This window comes from Palaemon carinicauda, chromosome 37, assembly GCF_036898095.1.
Source record: "Palaemon carinicauda isolate YSFRI2023 chromosome 37, ASM3689809v2, whole genome shotgun sequence".
Classification (NCBI taxonomy): Eukaryota; Metazoa; Arthropoda; class Malacostraca; order Decapoda; family Palaemonidae; genus Palaemon; species Palaemon carinicauda.
The window spans coordinates 67,875,836-67,894,818 of record NC_090761.1 but is presented as its reverse complement, the minus strand read 5'-3'; the positions used below and the strand labels follow the sequence as shown (position 1 = coordinate 67,894,818).

The window sequence follows — 18,983 nt, the reverse complement described above, 5'->3', positions numbered from 1 at the left end:
CAGTTCTGCTTCAGGTGAAACGACTAGCCGCAGTTCTGCTTCAGGTGAAACGACTAGCCGCACTTCTGCTTCAGGTGAAACGACTAGCCGCACTTCTGCTTCAGGTGAAACGACTAGCCGCACTTCTGCTTCAGGTGAAACGACTAGCCGCACTTCTGCTTCAGGTGAAACGACTAGCCGCACTTCTGCTTCAGGTGAAACGACTAGCCGCACTTCTGCTTCAGGTGAAACGACTAGCCGCACTTCTGCTTCAGGTGAAACGACTAGCCGCACTTCTGCTTCAGGTGAAACGACTAGCCGCACGTTTCAAGAGCAACTAACCCCACGTTTCAAGAGAAACTACTATCCCTGCGTTTCAAGCGAAACTACTATCCCACGTTTCAAGAGAAACTACCAACGGAGTTTCAAGAGAAACTACCACAAGTTTCAAGAGAAAACTTATAGCCGCACTTGGCTCAAGAGAAACTACTAGCCACACTGGTTTCAAGAGAAACTACTTGCAACACTGGTTTCAAGAGAAACTAATAGCCGCACTGGTTTCAAGAGAAACTAATAGCCGCACTGGTTTCAAGAGAAACTAATAGCCGCACTGGTTTCAAGAGAAACTAATAGCCGCACTGGTTTCAAGAGAAACTAATAGCCGCACTGGTTTCAAGAGAAACTAATAGCCGCACTTGTTTCAAGAGAAACTAATAGCCGCACTTGTTTCAAGAGAAACTAATAGCCGCACTTGTTTCAAGAGAAACTAATAGCCGCACTTGTTTCAAGAGAAACTAATAGCCGCACTTGTTTCAAGAGAAAACTAATAGCCGCACTTGTTTTAAGAGAAAACTAATAGCCGCACTTGTTTCAAGAGAAAACTAATAGCCGCACTTATTTCAAGAGAAAACTAATAGCTGCACTTGTTTCAAGAGAAAACCAATAGCCGCAGTCCTATTTAAAGAGGAACTGCTCTGAAAGTGGCTGATTCCTTCAAGTTAAATCAGCATTGGCTAATCCAGACTTGGGAGATGTCAATTGAGCTCCCAAATATTGGTTATTTTTTATTCCAAATTACAGTAATGTCTTACGTTCTGTAAGGTTAATATTCAATAAAAAAATTTCAACTTTACCACACTGCACAATTTGACTGACAAATGGCAATTATAACATGGTATATGATGGCAAAATCTAAATATTTACTTTTAGGCAAAAAATTTGCAATACAACTACTGTACAGTAATCCATAACTACAGATCTTGCAGTGCATATGCTATTCACTCTTACAACCTCGCTATGGAATAAATTTAAATATACAAAAGTTAAATTTCTTTTGCGTGAATAATGAATACTTACAAAAAGTACTCAAAATGCCAAAAGTCAAATGGAAACTTTCCAGTGGAAAAGGGATTTTTTTTTTAGAATTAAGCCAATTGCTAGCGTCAAATTGGTACGGTATGCAATATATGCAAGGACAAATAAACACAAATTAAAAAAATGAATATACATTATATTGTAGAGAATGTACTAATTACATATGTATAGTGGTACTTACTCTACTTGTTTATCAAAACTGTAAATTGTACTTTTAAGTAACACATTGACACTTTTTGTAATGTCTAGGAAACCAGGAATGTAATATCCTTCTTGCTCCCAGACTCCTAATATAAAACAGAACATAAAAATCTTCTAAAAATCAAAACTGATGAGATATGATAAAAGCTAGCTTAGGGGGTAAACAAATTTATACTGAACACTGGGTCGAAGCCATAGTTTGTCATGACTGTGCCTCTTGAGCTTCACAATAGCCCAGATCCTGAAGACCCTTATTTAGTATAAGTCATCAAAAAGACCGCCCGAGGCCTTGTGTGGTCTTCCATGGAATTTGGGAGGGTGGGGGACAGGTGTCGTAGAATGGGGACAGGAGGTAGACCACCTGAATAGCTTAAATCAAATAGTCCCTAAAATGGGACAATAGATCACACATACATTATTTAGTAAATGAAAAGTTATACTAAAATAAAAAAAAAACAGCTTATCATGGCAGTGAGGTCCCCAGGCCTAAGCCACAACGTGGACACATCCTTTAACAACTCCTAGTGTTTATACAGGCTTCTGAGAACCCTTCTTTCCGATGAGGGACTTGTGAATATGTGGAATGACGCCACCACCGGCAATGGTGGCCTTGATTAGAGAGTCCAACTCTTCGTCACCACGGATGGCCAACTGAAGATGGCGGGGAGTGATACGCTTCACCTTGAGATCCTTGGACGCGTTGCCGGCCAATTCGAGAACCTGAAAAAGTTAAATTCGTCAGGTAGTGTATCTTCATAGATTTCCTCATTGATAGGGAATCTTAAAAGCTAATGGTATTAATGCTGCTTAGGAAAACTGCTAATTCAAGAACCTAAAAAACTTTATGTCTGGTAACTTTTCATAGATTTTCTCATTGATATAGAATCTTAAAAGCTAATGGTATCAATGCTGCTAAAGGCCAGGCTACCCTGTCTAAATTTTTTAGGGAAACTACCAATTTGAAAACCCTGAAAAAATTAAATTAGTCAAGTAACGCAACTTTGTGTATTTTCCTCGCTGATAGAGAATCTTAAAGGCTAAAGGTATTCATGCTGCTTGGCCCTTGCCTAAAGAACTATATCCTACGAAAACAAACATCATGGAACCATAAGTTACGTCTTGCACAGACCTATTGTGTAAACTGATCCCCCTCACAACCTTTAGAGGACTTACGCTTAGAACTAACCCAAACTATTTGAGAACCTTCCAACACTTAGGATTCTCCCATCAAAACTGCTAGAAATTTAAAATATAAGGGCAACATTGTATCAATATGATACTTCTCGGGACTAGGACATTGAGAGATGAACGAGCTGATTTAGAAAAGGTAGTTTTACTGACCAAATTTTCATTTCAAGTCATGTGGTAGGGCAGTAAAATATAGAAAGCCACTTTTGATGGCATTCATGGAATATGAAAATCCTTTGTGTAAACCAGCCAATTTTTTGAGGCAAGTCCTACGTTATGGAGTTCCTCTTAAAATACGTAAATTTGATCGATTGTTCATGAGCATAGCAAGTGCAAAGCTAATGTCAGTTCTATCAAATGATTTTCCAATGACAGTACTCCAAGTGAATGTGTCGTCCCCTAAGTTTATCCTCATGGATTTTGTAATGCAGACAACTTGGATAGTGGAGGATTGGACTGGATTTGTAAAGGAAATTGACCGAACTAGAGTATGCTGACGACACTGTCCTTATTAGCAGAACACCACAGGACTTACAAATCCTGCTTTCAAGAATGCATGAACTACCACAGGAAAGATAGAAGAGACATGACGAGAACGTAAAATGCAATGAAATTATATATCAGGAGAAAGTATTAATGAAGCAGAATCATCTAGAACATTTATTTACTACGATATGGCAGAATAGGATTAGAAATTAAGCTATTAGAGATTACCCAAGTGCCTTATGTGGATAAGATCATGTTGAGGGGCAGATGGAGATGGTTTGTATATGATCTTTGCACTCCCCAAAGAAAGATTAGTTCACCAAACTTTGAAACTGGGTTCTACAGGCACTAAATGAGTTGGAAGACCCAGGCTTACATGGCTGAGGACTATGAAATGTGAAGTAGATGCTGAATGGAGACAGATTTAAAATCTGAAGATAAAGAAGACCGGCAAAATTATAAGCGCCCCTTTGTGACAATAGGCACTAGAGATGATGATCAATACTTGAGGATACACTGTACATAATATGCAGAAATAAAAACAAACTATCAGGTAGAAGACAAGCATCGAAGACAAATCCAGACAAAAAGCTGTTATTTAATTTTTTTTCTATTTTTTTTTTCTACCCAATGCTATGGAGTCTCAACATTTTTCAAGAGCACATGAAAAAGCCATGACTAACAATTAAATACACTTTAATATACTACAGTAACTTCCAGTGATATTTCGGTGGAAGAAAACAGCCCTATCATTGAATATTAACAGCAAAAATCAAATACACTGAAGAGAGAAGCTCTAAAAAATTAGAAATAGTTTATAGAGCAATCTTTGAGATGATATATATATATGTATATATTAATCAGCTTTGAGATCAGAAACCAGAGCATCTTAAATGCTAGTACATAACATTTTAAAGATACGAGTGAGGTTCATAAAATGAAAAGACCGGAAGATAGACTAAAAATTACTAATTAACCTTGCGATAAAACCAAGTCGTTGGACCATTAGTATAAAACTTAACCCTACTTTACGTATAATAAAACTCAGGGCGCTTTCTCATATGTGTTACACATAAAAGCTCAAGGACATATGTTAATAAAAATGACAGCATAACCATGTATATATAACACATAAAAGCTCAAGGACATATGTTAATAAAAATGACAGCATAACCATGTATATATAAAAAACAAGATCACATGCCTGCTGCGGGGTGTAAAGGTGACCACACAGCAAGTAAAAAAGTAGCAAGACACATGAAACCACCAGAACCCTACTGAGGCACTGCCTTTGACCCACCCAAGACTACCTAAAAACTGAAGATAATACAGGAGCAAAATATGGAAAACTTCCTAGTTCAACATTCACATCCTCTGGTTGATTATCAACCTCAAATATCACAAAAATAATCAAACTAACAGTAAACCCAAAAACTAAGTTAACTTGCAGCTTGGAATATGTATGATTCTGTACACAAAGCTAAGAAATGTTGGGATTTTTCTGGCATCTCTGCTAGTAATTATACTTTGCATGAAAGTGCCATTCAATGTAATTCCTCCATTAATATAATTATCATTTGTTATGCTACAACCCAAGTTGGAAAAACAAGATGCAGTCCAAGGGCATCAATGGGAAAAAATAGCCCAGTGTGGAAAAAGAAAATTAACTACAAGAAACAAACTATAAAAAAATAAAATTGTTAAGAACTAAGATTAAATTAGATCTATATGAAAACTATAAAAACACACGAGGAAGAGATAAGATAGAAGGGTGCGAGTGTGTACCCTCAAGCACGAGAACTATCCGAAGACAGTGGAAAACCAAAAGCAATCATATTACAAAATTAATAGCAAGTTTCCTTCTATATGCACAGGTTAAATTTAGATACAATGAAATGTGGCAAGTCTAATTGATGGAAATGGAACTGCCATAAATATAATAAATAAGACTTATTCAGCCTACGTTGTCTCCACCCCCTTGAAACACCCAACAATGGTAGTTACCTTTAGTAAATGCCACCGTTTACAAATTTAAACTTCATAACAGTAATGTTTACTATATATTTACAAACATGTTCGTGGGGATACCTCGAGATGGATAAAGGGAGTATATTACCATGAGACAACGTAGACTGAATAAGTCTTATTTATTATATTTATGGCAATTCCATTTGCATCAGTTAGACTTGCCATATTTCATTGTATCTAAATTTAACCTGGGCATATAGAAGGAAAATTAGGTTAAGTTGTACTAGTCAGGGCCTCCCATACTATGCTGGTTTGCTGCTAGCTACCAGACTAAATGATAAATTACCAATGCATTGGCCAGTGGGGCGATTAGAATTGGCCAAAACCCCACCTAAATGTCTGAGGACTTTGTCCTCCAGTAGACTTGAAACTTGCATTTTTTCATACACAAGCTTATGCATTTAAATTCAGAAGTTCTTGAAAACGGCCTACAAGAGGAAAAACATCTCTATTCGTAGTTAAAAGGATGTTAAATGTATAAAACTAGTAAAAGGGTGAACTTTAAGTTTGCTAAAGATAAAATTTTCGTTCATTAAAATCTACTCGTTCAACTTCATTTTACTAGTTAAGAAGGTAGTTTCCATGAGTTTGAGATTTGAACAATAGCCAAGACCGATACAAAATCTAATATATACAAAATAGTATTCAGCCCCAATTTCTATCTATATTAAGTTATACAAGTTAACATTTAAGAAAATCACCGCCAATCACTAACCACGTGTTTCTCAAATAACCTACATTATTATTATTATTACTATCCAAGCTACAACCCCAGTTGGCAAAGCAAGATGCTATAAGCCAAGGGGCTCCAACAGGGAAAAATAGCCCAGTGAGGAAAGGAAATAAGGAAATAAATAAATGAAGAGAACAAATTACCAATAAATCATTCTAAAAACAGTAACAACGTCAAAACAGACATGTCATATATAAACTATTAACAGCATCAAAAACAAATATGTCATAAATAAACAATTAAAACGTACAATACGCATTACTTCCTTTATAATAGGACAAATTTCTAAAGCTGCAATTTCAACAAATAGAATTAGACGCGGGAAAAAGCTTGTCCAAGGGGGATAGCAGAGGATATGGGGGCATACCCCCTTGGAACAGCCGAAACGTGGCAACAGCGCCTAACTAGGAAAAACACCTAACAACGCTCCCATATAGCGAACAAATAACACTATAATTTTAAATAACTAATAAATAACCGAGTTATTTAAAAGCAATTTCATTTCAAAGATATATTGGGGTCGATTAATTGGGGGAGGGGGTTGAACAGGGTTACCAGATTATTTTGACTGGATTATCGTACATGAGCCTTAAAATTGTCGTTTTTCAACCAAAATTATCGTACATAGTTTCAATATAATTATTAAGGAGTTACATAATTGACTTATTTCGAAATATTTTAATATAATTCTAATCAAACACACACACATGTATATACCTAAGGTATGTATCGTACATCGTACTGGACCTAAAAATAATCGTATATGTACGATAATTATCGTACGAATGGCACCCCTGGGTTGAAAAAAAACAAGCTTGCCAACATATGAAGAACTATGAAAAGTATGCGACGGATAGCTCACCTCAGCAGTTAAATATTCCAAAATAGCAGCGCTGTAGACGGCGGCGGTTGCACCGACACGGCCATGACTGGTCGTCCTGTTCTTGAGATGTCTGTGGATACGGCCGACGGGGAACTGCAAAATAATATTAAAATCAGTTGGCGAATACCGTTGGCAATCATGGCATCCTGCCGCCGCCATCTTGGACGTCACCTCGGCCGGTCTTTGGGTGATCGCAATAAATGTCGGCCAACAAAGGCGCCTTTCGGAATAGATTATATATCAATGCATCAAGTGAAACGGCACAGATCGATAAACTAACCTGTAATCCTGCTCGGGCCGAGCGTGAAACGGCCTTAGCTTTCGCTTTGCCAGAGTCCTTTCCTGCCTTGCCACCAGCCTGAAAGAAACCAGCAATTTTTCATGTTAAAACTACGAGTAGAACCTTCAAACTTCGTCAGGCGATGACGAACACACTAAGCTTTCAGCTAGTGAAAGATTTATTCGAATCGCATTTGTATCTCCAGAAAAATCTTCCAAGAACTCACCATGATGCCTGTACACACTAGCACTGCGATAACACAACTGTTCCCGCTGGCGCGCGCACGGTCGCCGTTTTGACTGGCTTGGTCTTGTGACGTCACTTGTATATCTGCCAATCAGCTGTGAGATGTCCTGACGTCACTCTTGAATTCTCCAATAAGCGACTACAAACGAAACCTCTCCACCAATGTAGGAAGTTTAAGCTATGTTTTGAACAGCCCGCTGTCAAGCCTTCATTTTGATTGGCTCTTCATTATGACGTCATTGTTACGTTGACGAATCAGCAATCAGGTATCAAACTCCTCGACCAATAAATGAAGTTCAGGGTATGTTTTGAACAGGCCCGCGCCAAATCGTTAACTTTTCCCGCCTTTCTCCTTCCTTTTAGTTGTACCAATAAATGAGAGGATGGACCGGCCACTGGTAATAACCTGATTCCCCCCGTACCTTAAACAAAAATGCATTAAATGGCCAACAGTACCCCCGAATCTAGGACAATTGGGTGTCCAAATAGACTGCTTTAAATGTTATTGCAAAGCAGTTCATACCTACGTATTTCTCAACACTTTACTATGATTATTTATAAATTTTGATTATAAGAATGCATTTGTTGTTTATGGTGATACCATCCTAGCTAAAGCTAGTACTTAACGACAGGAAACGTTATATTCATACAACGTAGAATACTAGTTTCTTCTATTTCTTACCCCTATAACGAAATTAATGTCATTCAATTGTACTATTGTCTTGTGAGTAAGAAATTGTACAAGAAATGAGTCCTGAAATGTAAATGTCATGAAGCATTTAGATTGGATGTAAACTTGTAGTAACAAAAAAGTTAAATCAATCTGTAATACACACTTTCCCTTACTAGGCCTACATATATGAATGATTCATACATAAAGACGTATATATATTATGTGTATGAATATGTTTGGCTAACATGTCCACGTGCGCGGTAAAGGGCGTAGTAACATGAAATTTCGGCTTCTTTTTTTTCTTTTGTGTGTAGAAAACAAGTTTGGGAGTTCAAAATAGACGCCATGCTCACTTTCAGCTCCTTACCACAGGTACAAATCATAATAGCCAACCTAAACTTTAAAAAAGAACATTGTTCCTCAGGACAAATGAAAACACAACAGAAAGTTTAAGAATTTGATAAAAACAATAGAAGAACTGAGCCTTTCAAACGTAGAATGTTACAAAAATGATGATAACAGGTACGATAAGGAACATTCTTTTCATTGGGCCTATGTCATTTAACTGAATTCTGCACATTTTCACTTCGCTAAAAGTTTGGGTAAGTTAAAAAAAATTTTAAAAAAATTATAAATGTCTACCAATTTTGTAATTCTCCGTAAATCTGACTTGTTTTGCAACTACAATTGATACTTGTTTCGCCACAAGCTTTGGAATCGACAGTAGACACGATAATAGTATTTGTCAAAGGAGACACATTCAAATAAACATTTATAACCTGAAAACAAATAGGCCTACAGTTCTGAAGTTATTCTTACGCTGATTGGTCAATTTGTATCGTGCATTGTTAGGCTTATTGCTTCAAACATTATTATTATTATTATTACTTGCTAAGCTACAACCTTAGTTGGAAAAGCAGGATGCTATAAGTCCAAGGGCTCCAACGGGGAAAATTGCCCAATGAGAAAAGGAAATAAACTACAGGAGAATTTAAGAACAATATAAAAAAAAAATATTTCATATGTAAACTATTAAAAACTTCAAAATAACACGACGAAGAGAAACAAGAGATAATAGCGTTCCAGAATGTACCCTCAAGCAAGAGATCTCTAACCCAAGACAGTGGAAGAAATTCAACCAGCAGTTGTAATTGTTAGCCAAAGCGAACTCTTTAACGTTTTAATTTCATTATTTTCACTGCTTATTGTGATGTTTGTCTGTTCAAAGTCTGTTACAAATAATATAAGCACTTCTACTTTAGTTTTGTATAAGCACTGATTACTTGGAACCTATTTTTCGGTGCAATCGTATTTAGGCTAATAATTTCCTAAGTGACACTCGACCAATAGCATTCTGTTTAGATTATAGTACTGTCTTTACTGGTTTAAGTAATGACTATTTGTAAACATAGAGATATTAAAGAGCCTGGTTATTGTATTTATTACGGGAGATTTCTTGTGTAAAATTGAAATGAGGAAACAAATAAACTATACACGAAAAGTAACAATAAAAACATAGAATATCTTAATATGAACTATCCATTAATAACGTCAAATTCAAATTCAAATTCAAAAAAGTTTATTGACATATAGATACATCAAATGGGATGTACTAGCATGCTAATGCATCCCCAACAAAACTTATTACAATACTCCTTTATCTATTCCAGTAAAACCTAGGAAACTTGTTAACAATTTCATTTGTTTTATTATTATTGAAGACAAAGCAAACTTGCTCAGTAACACTATTAATAGAAACATTTCTAAATTCCCTTAGTTTATCACATTCTAACAATGATGTAGAGAATGCGAGTATGCTTCACCACACAATCTACAGGGTATACCATCACCCTTAATTTATTGCCAACAATAATTATACCCCAACCCCATTCTCATAACAAAAGTATCAACTTTAGAAAGGACCTTGCCGTATGTAACATTAGTATTTTCAGTAACAAGGAAATAATGCCTCATACTGACGCTGTCCTCTTCCAAGATCTTTAAAGCCTTTTCTGTTCCCCAAACCTCTCGTTTTATTCTCATTCCTCGTTTCATTCTATTAACGTGTCACAAAATCATTTAATACTCCAGGAAAGTAAATCATTCTGCACGAATTACAACACACGCAGATAAACTTTTGTAAGAAAACACATCTCGAATGTTTTTCTGTGCATCTGTTTAGATCGTCAGAGGAAAAGTGGGCTATGCGAAAATCGTTAATGGACGCACCATAAGACTGAGTTTGCTCTATCAAAGCCTAGGGCCCGGAAACATTCTTAATATTCATATTATTCTTATTCATATATGGTTATCCTGTGGAACTTTGGGTGGTGTGGGGACTTGTGGTCCTCTTACAAAACACCTTTTTATGCCAACTGCAGACCTCTGCAGTTCACTCACTTCCATTGCTATTTCCACATTTCTTGATATTACTACTACTACTACTACTACTACTACTACTACTACTCATTTAGTTTATTTATTTCCTTCCCTCACTGGGATATTTTCCCTGTTGGAGCCCTTGGGGTCATAATGTCCTGCTTATCCAACTGGGGTTGTAGCTTGGCTAATAATAATAATAATAATAATAATAATAATAATAATAATAATAATAATAATAATAATAATACTTGTATTAGTTTTATTAGCTAAACTGCAACCCAAGTATAAAGAGAATGCTACAAGCGAATTACCCCAAACAAGGAAAATGGCCCAGTGTGGAAAAAGTATACAATCTATAAATATAGAAAGGAAAATATACGTTTATATTCAGATAATTAGCAATTTTAACAGAAAAGTAACAATTAAACTATTACGTTAACCTACTCAACATCAAAGCATTTGCACCAAGCTTGAACTTTTGAAGTTCTATTAATTCAACTATTTGCTCACATCCGGTTCATGAGGAAAATTAGTTTAAGGGTAGCTTTACAAACTTAGCCTGTTTGTCCTAGTTTATTTGTATTATTCTAATTACCACAACTTTCTCTGGCTTTTCTAAAAAGCCTTTTTGTTATAATTTGTCCTTTATCACAATATTTACTTTCACTCTTTCCTTCTAAATATGCTTTCGGAATCTCTCATCAAATAGTTCCGTTATTTAATCCTTTCTAATGTCATAGGTCTAATTGTCCTTTTGTTATATGTATGCATTTTTGTTTTAGTTTGTCTTTTCAGAAAATTCTAGAAGTTCCCTAGATCTGTGATAAATAACAATTTGTATTCAGTCTTCACAATTATTGAAAGACAAAACAAACTAGTCTTAAAACAATTATTTTTGTGTCCTTTGTCTCCTGTATTGAAATAAACTATGCAAAGAATCTAGAATCTTGGCGCTATTTTTCCCTATTGGGGCCCCTGGGCTTGTAGCATCTTGCTTTTCCAACTAGGGTTGTAGCTTGGATAGTAATAATAATAATAATGGCCTAGAGGATATGTCAAAAGTACCCCAACTCAAATCAACTAATGGGCCTAAATCAACTCGCAGACTTAAGTTAACTTTAAGTTATGGACTTAAGTCATGAACTTTACAACTTACAGAAATGACGCAACTGACGAACCACAAGTAACTCTACTTACGGACTTAACCTAACTCAATTTATAGACCTAACCTAACCTAACTCAATTTATCGACCTCACCTAACTCAATTAATAGACTTAACCTAACTCAATCTATAGACCTAACCTAAATTAACTCATTTTATGGATCCAAGCTAACTCAATTTACACACTTGATCTAACTCAATTTATAGAACCTGACTCAGCTTATGAATTTAACTCAGTTTACACACCATATGGGCTTTCTAGCAACAGTCTCTGCCATGAAATTATTCGTCAGGAGCAAATTGTGCATATATGTATCTCTCTCTGAGGTGCAACACAATGCCATGCTGAAATTGCATATATTCGGAAACATTGACTAATAGTCGAATAACACTCCAAAATCAAATCATTGTTATCTAGTCTTGGGTAGTGGCATAGCTATTGTATCATGACCTTCCATTGTCTTGGGTTAGAGTTCGCTTGCTTGAGGGTAAACTCTGGCACAATATTCTATCTTATTTCTCTTCCTCTTGTGTTGTTAAAGTCTTTTATAGTTCATATAGGAAATTTTTATCTTAATGTTACTGTTCTTAAAATATCTTATTTTTCCTTGTTTCCTTTCCTCACTGGGCTATTTCCCTGTTGGAGACCCTGGGCTTATAGCATCTTGCTTTTCCAACTAGGGTTGTAGCTTAGCAAGTAATAATAGTAACAATAATTGCTATTGGTTCCAAGAATAATTGTAACAAAAGACTTTCATGGAATTATTTTCATTGTCAGCAAAAACAAAAATCTTTATTTACAGCCTTTACCCATCTTTGAGATCGCTATTTCGTATATAAGCCTTCTCCAACAATGAGAATATTAAACAATCTTTTTTTTTTTTTACATTCCCTTAATGGGAGCAATTTTGTCATTATTTTCAGTTCATATCATCAAGTAGTGCTGCAATCAATAAGAGCAATATTATTATAGATAATGATTGTCTTTTATGTATGAAAAAGTTACAAATACTTGCAAATGAAAGCACATTTATAGCTAAACCAAGTAAAATTTGTATAAGCTTAAAATGATCAAGATGAAAATCCAAATAAAATTAACTAAAATGAATTTAGTGATTTATCTGTGGTAGAATCATGAAAGTTAGGGAATCCTGTGTTGAACAAAGAAACACTAATTTCCCATATCATTACTGTTTATGAAATGACAAGTTTCATTGCTAGAATATGCTATCTATCTCTCTCTCTCTCTCTCTCTCTCTCTCTCTCTCTCTCTCTCTCTCTCTCTCTCTCTCTTTCTGTGTGTGTGTGTTTCACGTATGCTCTGTTGAGCTTACACGCAATAGCCTAACCTTCCCGTCAGTACTTCCAACCAATCAGGAGATCAAGCACGTTAGGCGTTTCCTGTCATAGTTTTCAAGCCTGAACAACACCTTGACATCATCCAGGTATTGACATCTTCCAGAGTTGGATGGATGCACGAAATCATAAAAATGTCAGTAAAAAAGGAGAGAAACAGACCACTGCCCAGTTAATGAGGGCATCCAGAGCTCATGTGAGTCTCTTCTCCACTGAACAAACCTCTGTAGAAAGGATTGGGTTACTCTTGATTGAGCAAGAGCTAGAGCAAGAGGAACTGGAGACAACAACAACAATAATAATAATAACAATAATAATCTTTGTTTCAGCAAAAGTCATATCATTATCATCTCCTCCACCTATTGACGCAAAGGGCCTCGGTTAGATCTATCGAAAGCGATAGATAGACAAAATTCATATACAGTTACAAAAAGGATACAGTGTTGTTACACTTATGACATCAGTAAAAAAAAAGAAAAAAAAAGATAAGAAATGCAATAATACCAGTGATTACAGTACATCATTATCAGGTTGAGAGCACAGAATTTCAAAGCAAGAGCGTGTGCAATGTTCAATGCAAATCTTCATCAGTGGGGTCTAGACACAACCCCCCCCCCCCTGCTGAGTGCCCATGTAGGCATCCCATCCAGACAAGGGACCACATACTTCGTGAGTGAGAACAGGGGCCAATGTGTACAAATTTGGATCTCTACCAATGTAACCAGGCCGATATGGTATGTCACTGTTCATACAAGTTTCCTGGACTAGGGTTCGATTCCCGGCCGGTCAGAAGATATTGTCTTTGTGTGTTTTCGCCTGGACTCTGATCTCGAGGTCGGTAAGAGAATCCAGACATTAATGTATCAAAAATATATGGCTTATTTGAGTATACAATGTTGTATGGTTCTTTTTATGCCCCAGTTGCTATAGCATTCTTCTATTTCCATAGAAAACCTTCATCAAAAGACAATGCATTGTAATTGTATGTTGAAAATTAATTGCATAAAGTTTGTCATGACTGATAATAGAGCAACGGATAATATATGTAGAAACCTTACATTATGATTATACTTACCTCCAGATATGTCTTGTACAATTACTTCTGTTTTTCCACAATCCATATTACCATGTATTGGTCTATTTTCTATATTGAAGTTTACCATTTTAGCAATCTACTCTCAACTTTTTTTACCGTCAAACACTTTCAAATTCCTCCACTAGTTTCTGCAGCTTCTCCGTACCATTCTTAATCAACATTGAAACATCTACAAACTTCGACCCTGCAGCACTTCTCTCAACCCTTTTCCCTACAGTACATCTATGCAATTACTACAATATTCCTATTTTCTTGCTTCTCACACCTTTCCCTGAATAAAGATAGAGTCAAGGAGGCATGACACACCATTGTCCCAGATAAACATTTAAACAAAATCAGCTGCTCTCCAGTATATGTATTCTAACATATTTTTGGCTCTTTTAAAAAAAAAATCTTTTAATGCTCACCTCATTGCCAGCATATCACTTCTATCCACATATTTTCTATGTACATGTAAGTCAGATGCAGCTTTCCACATAACTTTCAAGCTCCTATCTCTTCCATCACTTGTATCTTCGGAACTTTTCCCTAATTAGCGTATACCTTACACACGCTGGTCAGCCACTAAATTACACTTTAGTCACCATACCCCAGCATGTTGCTTCCAATTCATTCAACTCCTCGTGCTTTTCGACTATACATCATCTCTCAAAGACATTGCTGCCCTCCACGCTACACGTATCAAGTGAGTCACTTCTCTCATCCTGATCGTGCCAGTTATAATTAATTTCAAATATATATTTCATTCTTTCATCATTGCTCCTTCTTCCTAGTTGTCATCTACAATCTTTAACCCTTCTCTCGCTCACGTTTATTGTCAAGTTTCTCCCATGGCAAATATTTTCAAACTCTTATTAGTTTATGCAGTTTCTTCTTAATAGCGTCAGTCAATATCTGTTAGCATCTATCACTTTACACTTGATTAATAAGCATATTTAAATCATGGAGGCATATATATATATATATATATATAGATATATATATATATATATATATATATATAGATAGATAGATAGATAGATAGATAGATATAGATATGCATATATATATATATATATATATATATATATATATATATAGATAGATAGATAGATAGATAGATAGGTATAATCAAGAGTAAGAACACCATAAACATTTTGCCCACACAAATCTTTACAAATAAGATAATAAAAAACACAGAAAGAGAAAAGCACGCAAGGTGACAGTCATCAGAGACAGAAATACAGACAGATAGACAGTGATACTTACAGACAAACTATCGATCGGAATAGATGAACTTTACCGTCTCTACTTCCCAAAATGTCACAGTAGCAACTTGCAATGCAGGTGTAGCATACGTGGGATGTTCCAGACTTTTTTTTTTTTTTTTTTTTCGTTCCAGTACTTGGTCTTCTTCTTTCTTGTCAGGACTTGAGTTTTGTACCCAGAAGCGTCTCATGGAGAGTTTTTTACCTGTGAATGCAATTTTTTTTTTTTTAGTTTTTCCTTCCGTTGACTTTTTTTCTTAATATTTGGCTATTTTTGTAAAAAATATTTTATGTGATGGTAAAAAATGCTTTTGTGAGCTGATTTATTTGAATTTTTGTTTATTTTCAACAATAATGATAATAATAATAACATGAATAACAAAACTGATAATAACAATATGATATTTGTAATGAAATTAGATTTTATTAACTAATTGGTTATTTTTTTTCTTCAAATATTTCTATATGAAGCTAACAACTAAAAAAAATTCCTTTTATGACCTGATCTATGTAAACATTTGTTTATTTTCAATAATGATGGTGATAATAATAATAATAAAAAATAACAAAAATTATAAACAGTATAATAGTTTTCATAAAAATAGAAGTTTTTAACTGACTACCGAACGGGGTAAAGCACAGAAACTCAACCCAGAGAATTGCTTACTTCAGCAATTTGAAAATCACAGCATAAGCAATTCGCTAATATTTTCCCCTTAACGTGCACTAATTACTGCATAAACTAGGCAGCTCGCTTTTCAAGTAACCTTTCTACAACGTCAAAAGTTCAAACATGCAGCGAGTTTTTATGTTGAAGAGGCGGATATGTCTTTTTATAGTTTATATGTGAAATATCTGTTTTAATGTTGTTAATGTTTTCAAAATATTCTATTTCGATTGCTCATTATTTCTTATATCGTTTATTTATTGCCTTATTTCCTTTCCTCGCTGGGCTTTTTTCCCTGTTAGAGGCCTAGGGTTTAAAGCATCTTACTCTTCCAACTAGGGTTGGAGCTTAGCTAATAATAATAATAATAATAAAAACAAAACTACTACTACTACTACTACTACTACTACTACTACTACTACTAATAATAATAATAATAATAATAATGATTTAGTAAAAATAATAATAATAATAATAATAATAATAATAATAATAACAATAATAATGATAATAATAATAAAAAATAGTAATGATAATAACAATAATATTAATAATAATAATAACAAAAATAATAATAATAGTAATAATAAAAATAATAAAAATAATAACAAAAATAATAATAGTAATAATAATAACAATAATAATGATAATAATAATAATAATAAATAATAATAATAATAATAATAATAAAAAAAAAATAATAATAATAATAATAATTCTTTGGCAGCTTGGGTTTAGTGTTTCTTAACAACATCATTAAGGTTTCATAACTTAAATTTTTTTTTCTGCTAGATGGAAAACACATTTTGGTCGAAAATCGGAGATATCAAAAGAAATATCAGAGAAAATTATATTCTAATCCTTAGTAAGGAGAGGAATAGTAATGTTTCCTCACGAACAATAATTTTCTAACTTTGAGTAGTGTTCACCTTAGTGTTGAAATACTTAGTAAGGAGAAACAGTAATGTCTTCTCACGAACAATAATTTTCTAACTTTGAGTATTGTTCACTTTAGTGTTGAAATACTTAGGAAGGAGAAACAGTAATGTCTCTCACGAACAATAATTTTCTAACTTTGAGTATCGTTCACTTTAGTGTTGAAAATCTTATTAAGGAAAAAACAGTAATGTCTCTCACGAACAATAATTTTCTAACTTTGAGTATTGTTCACCTTAGTGTTGAAATACTTAGTAAGGAGAAACAGTAATGTCTCTCACAAACAATAATTTTCTAACTTTGAGTATTATTCACTTTAGTGTTGAAATACTTAGTAAGGAAAAACAGTAATGTCTCACTAAAAATATTTTTCTAACTTTGAGTATTGTTCACTTTAGTGTTGAAATAGTAATGAGAAACAGCAATGTCTCTCACTAACAGTAACTAATAAGATAAATTGGGCTCTTTCTCACCTTCCTTATTAGTTATACTGAGAGAGAGAGAGAGAGAGAGAGAGAGAGAGAGAGAGGAGAGAGAGAGAGAGAGAGGAGAGAGAGAGAGAGAATATCAGTCGGCGCAAATGGGCTCATATACATATGAATACTGCGAGTACTCTTAAGCAGGATATCCCCCCAGTTAACGATGTCTTCTGTGGCAAAGGGGTTGCCTCTTATTACCCCCCAACCGAATATATATAATCAAATGAAGCCACAAGGCAACGGAGATGTAATCATGTCATCTTGTTGAAGACGAAACTCAAGATTGTCTCTTGATGGAAAGGCTGAGACAACGGGAAAGACCCAAGTTTCAGATATGATGCATGGTTATTGGACCTTAGATTCATTGATATATATATATATATATATATATATATATATATATATATATATATATATATATATGTATATATATATATATAAATATATATATATATATATATATATATATATATATATGCATATATGTATATATATATATATATATATATATAATATATATATATATATATATATATATATATATATATATATATATATATATATCAACAACAAATGGAGCAGTTTCTAATACGTTGCAGGATAAAGGCCTCAGACATGTCGATTTATGTCTGGGAGTTTTGTATTATACACTGTGTATGTATGTGTATATGTATACATATATATAATGATAAATTTTTGCACATTTAAGACGTGTTTTTTCATATTTCAAATAAGCCATATATATTAACACATTAAAGTCTGGATTCTCTTAACAACCTCGAGATCAGAGCCCCAGGCGAAATCACTCAAAGATTATAGTATCTGTCCGGCCGGGCTTCCGAACCCTGGTCCAAGATACTTGTGTTATGTATACATATATATATTTATGTATATGTGTATATATAATAAATAAATAAAATAAATATATACATATATATATATATATATATATATATATATATACAACAACAATAACAACAACAAATGCAGGCGTTTCTAGTCCACTACAGCACAAAAAGCCCAGTGCGTATTGGTGATGGTGGGAGATTGCTCTTTGGTTGCTCAGAGCAAACCAACTTAGTATGGGTGTCCCTGACTATTACAGCTATGGTGATCATGGCGATACGCAAACCCTTTCAGAAAGGGATATATATATATGTATATATATATATATATATATATATATATATATATATATATATATATATATATGTATATATATATATATATATATATATATATATATATATATATATATATATATATATGTGTGTGTACGTGCGTGTGTGTGTGTATGCAAACGTTCACTCCAGCGTATATGAGCTTACTAATATGTTGCAGTTATTCATTGCTAGTAAGAGAGAGAGAGAGAGAGAGAGAGAGAGAGAGAGAGAGAGAGAGAGAGAGAGAGAGAGAGAGAGAGAGAGAGAGGACCAATGTAAAGGTCTAGTATTGATCACATATGAGGCTTGTATATTAACTAATATAATTATGATTATTACTGTTGATAACTGTCACTTAACCCTTTCACATTCAATTATTGGTTGTGGTTACCCGCCACTAGACGGAATTATGATTATTAACTG

General features: G+C 34.3%; 2 protein-coding genes across 2 annotated transcripts in view; both read right to left on the bottom strand.

The window, feature by feature from the left end:
- LOC137629760 (proclotting enzyme-like) overlaps positions 1-18,983 on the bottom strand; it is a 236,224-nt gene that overhangs the window by 179,579 nt on the left and 37,662 nt on the right. The window contains exon 2 of the mRNA XM_068361373.1: positions 15,317-15,520. The gene's annotated coding sequence lies outside the window, so the exon portion shown is untranslated. The remainder of the gene's footprint in view (positions 1-15,316; positions 15,521-18,983) is intronic.
- Positions 1,469-7,460, bottom strand: His2Av (Histone H2A variant). Its single transcript, XM_068361378.1, has 4 exons — positions 7,379-7,460; positions 7,153-7,230; positions 6,852-6,965; positions 1,469-2,274 (listed from the first exon to the last, which is right to left on the bottom strand). Exons 1-4 carry the CDS (start codon positions 7,379-7,381, stop codon positions 2,083-2,085), a joined length of 387 nt encoding a protein of 128 aa, XP_068217479.1. The 5' UTR covers positions 7,382-7,460; the 3' UTR covers positions 1,469-2,082.

What these genes read in the sequence shown, in the direction of transcription:
- His2Av (XM_068361378.1), bottom strand. An exon ending in CGGCCCGAGCAGGATTACAG is followed by an intron (nt 6,966 to 7,152) that starts GTTAGTTTATCG and finishes ATTATTTTGCAG; the next exon opens with TTCCCCGTCGGCCGTATCCA. An exon ending in TGGAATATTTAACTGCTGAG is followed by an intron (nt 2,275 to 6,851) that starts GTGAGCTATCCG and finishes TAACTTTTTCAG; the next exon opens with GTTCTCGAATTGGCCGGCAA.